The sequence below is a fragment of the Hesperophylax consimilis genome, chromosome 26 (assembly GCF_061612785.1).
Source record: "Hesperophylax consimilis isolate HC1 chromosome 26, BYU_Hcon_1.0, whole genome shotgun sequence".
Taxonomy (NCBI): Eukaryota; Metazoa; Arthropoda; class Insecta; order Trichoptera; family Limnephilidae; genus Hesperophylax; species Hesperophylax consimilis.
Window position 1 is genome coordinate 7339878 of NC_142861.1, and position 3312 is coordinate 7343189.

Sequence of the window (3312 nt, forward strand, 5' to 3'; positions counted from 1 at the left end):
TCTTACCTGGATCAACATACTACGGGAATAGATCAATATATATGAGATCAACATAAGTATGCCAATTTGGGTAGATCAACATACTACGGGAATAGATCAATATATATGAGATCAACATAAGTATGCCAATTTGGGTAGATCAACATAAATTATGCATCCGATTTCCATACAAATTTTGAAAATTTTACTAACAGTATATCAAATGGTTTTTCTGGCAAACTGGCAACATTGATAATTATTGTACCACTGTTGTCAATTCATTCAGATGTATTCCATAATAGCCAAGTTATATGGTGTTAAAGGTGGATCAACTTAGTCTAACAACTTCTTACTGGATCAACATAATACGGGAAGAGGTCAATATATATATATATATATATATATATATATATAGGTTTATGATACGGCACTTTGTACATCTTAGCGTCTGCAAATAACCGGAACTATTGGATCATTTCGACTTACTTGATCATTGAGCACTTACTTGATCATCGACAAATTGAGATTTAAATGCCATTTTAATCGTCTCGGCGAGACGAGATCAGTGGCATTTTCAACTCAATTTGATGTGACAAGTGCGATTTTCGTGAGCATTAGATATGCTCCTATATGCGATTTTATCTCAGATATTCAACCTGACTTTGTTAATTATTTCTATCGTATGTTAAACTAACTTCATTGATCTCAAAAAGCGACGTTGCCATCGTTATTTGTGTCAAACGCAGGTGTACAAATAATTTTCTAAAGTAATTAAATGTTTTAACAATTGTATGCAAAAATAGCCTCTAAAGTAATATTATTTAGAGCTTATTATCGTACGACATTGCGTATTGGTCTAAACAATATTCGAAAGGAACTATAAGGCTCAAGAATTGTATGCAAAATTAACCTCTAAAGTTATATTATTTAAAGCCCATTATTGAATGATGTTGTTTGCTAGCACAAGGCTGGTTTGTTTGTATTGGTCCATTTGAAGCTAGCTTCAGGTTAGTTTTCTGAAACACTTAATGACTTGTAACTGGCTAACAGATAATATTAAATATTACCGTTATTCAATGTTCGTATATCACGAATCAGTTGACAGGTTGATTTGTTTTTGCGTTTTATTAGCTTTATTACGAAGGAGATTTAATAAAATCTTTCAGCTTTGCGAAATGGATTTTAAATACGGTAAGCTATTACATATTTCTAAATAGGTAATAACCTTAATTGTAAAATATAGAATTAATATAATAAATATAATATTAACAATTTTAATCTATGCTTATCAAATGAGTACAGAATAATTACCGTATTTTATTATATAGGTCATGATTTTTTTCTTTCTTTTTTGAGAACCCAAGCAGTAAAATTATTTTGAATAATAGATATATATTATGTATTAACAAAATTCAAAAAAGCTAACCTAACAACTTGTGGTAAAAATGTCAAATCAAACTAAAGCCATATTCCTATACTAAAATATGCATTTAAAAGCATGTTTTGTTTTCAAACAGTTGTTTCTTAAAATAATTAAGTTAAAACGAAGTTTTACACGTCGGATAATCACCCATTAATTTGTTCATATTCAAATTAAACAAATTCCTTTGTGGAAATAAAATTTGCAAAAACAGAAAACTGCAGGTACATATATGTATGTTTCAATGTGTTTGTTCTTGATATTTTATAGATGTTCCAAGAACCAGTGATTTACGTACATCAATAAACAGTACTGACGACATGATCTCGTCTTCACCCTTTTCGCTAATTTCCAAAGGACAAAGTTTAATCATCAGCAATATGCAGAGCATACTGGGCGAAGAAATTAACCATGAAACTTCCTCAGATTCAGGTAATATTCACTGATAATAATCTGAAATATTACAGAGCTACCTTAGCTTATAGTAAATTGTTATAGGTAATATCAGAAATGCTGCTAATTAAATATTCCGTTGCAAATGCTTAATTAGTCTGTTGTTTTGTCATTATATTAGGTTAGGTTTCATATTTGTGCACATGACTTACTTACTACATTGAGATATTATTATTGGATAAATATATAATATATTATGCTTTATTTTAGAAACCAAAACTGAAGTAATGTTAGAAAGGAGTCCGCCGACGTCCGAAGATGATGATTCACTATACAAACCGAACAACGTTACTTCTTCGATAGAATCAGGTATCTACAGAAAACATGTTTAATACTCTTGAAACAATCAATACGTAACATATAATTTGATTATTATATGGTCAGAGGTGCGGCCCAGAAAGCCGAAGGTCCGGTGCGAGTCCCAGATGTGACCGTATCTTTTCTGTTTCAGATTTTAGATTGAGTGATGCTAATATTGTCTTCATTTAATTAAATAATTTAATTTAATTATAATTATTTTAAAAGCAATAATTATTCGCCTGAAACACTCATCCACATTGAAAAATCTCCTGATAAAAGATATTTTATTTATTTATTTATTTATTTAAACGCCCATAGGGCTTTTACAGATAATAATGTACATCTTTATTTATTTATATATTTTTTTAATTATACAGATCTTATATCTTATATGATAAATATATGTTATACAAAATAATATAAGAAAATATCCGAGTTAACAAAATATAGGTACAAATAATTGAGATTTACATAACGCCAACGGGACTCGAACCCGTGTCCCCTCGATTTCCGGTCGACAGCTCTGACCACTGAGCTATGGCGGCTTATCGCTTATCCGCGAAATAATTCAATATATACTAGTGTTTCATTCAACAATGACTGCTTTCTTATAATTTGAGGTTTTACTAATTAAGTTTAAAGAAAGCTAAATAATGTATTGTTACTTTTTAGATATGAAAATTTCCAACGCCGATGATGAGCAACATCATTTAGAGAAGCAGGAGGCAATCGAAGTGTCATCGACTACAACTCGAAGCACTATTTCTACTAGTAAATGAGCACGAGTGCATGACCGTAAAAACTCATGTCCATATTGTACTAAACTGGTAACGAACATACCTTCAATTTCAACCTTTGATTTAGCGTTTGACCCTGTGCATTTTGATGTTTTTATTAAAGCCGTACAAATAAATAGTGGTTACGATGAAATTACAGGTTCTGTAAAAAATCCTAGCATGTCTCAACGACTTTGTACAATCTTTTATAGCCGTACAAAGTCGTTGAGACATGCTAGGAATTTTTACAGAACCTGTAATTTCATCTTAACCACTATTTATTTGTACGGCTTTAATAAAAACATCAAAATGCACAGGGTCAAACGCTAAATCAAAGGTTGAAATTGAAGGTTTCTGTTCTTTAATAACTATATACACCTTGGC

General features: G+C 30.7%; 1 protein-coding gene across 2 annotated transcripts; it reads left to right on the plus strand.

Annotated features, from left to right (window-relative positions):
- Nucleotides 1-657: 657 nt before the first annotated feature.
- LOC149411028 (uncharacterized) lies at nucleotides 658-3047 on the plus strand. 2 transcript variants are annotated; one of them, XR_016304883.1, is made up of 4 exons: nucleotides 658-1170; nucleotides 1670-1831; nucleotides 2063-2161; nucleotides 2825-3047. XR_016304883.1 is itself a non-coding variant. In XM_089647327.1 (3 exons), exons 1-3 carry the CDS (start codon nucleotides 1720-1722, stop codon nucleotides 2929-2931), a joined length of 318 nt encoding a protein of 105 aa, XP_089503453.1. In that variant the 5' UTR covers nucleotides 1585-1719; the 3' UTR covers nucleotides 2932-3047. The 2 variants fall into 2 exon arrangements, 1 of the variants encoding a protein (XP_089503453.1); XM_089647327.1 differs by lacking the exon at nucleotides 658-1170 and having other exon boundaries at nucleotides 1585-1831.
- The last annotated feature ends 265 nt before the right edge of the window (nucleotides 3048-3312 follow it).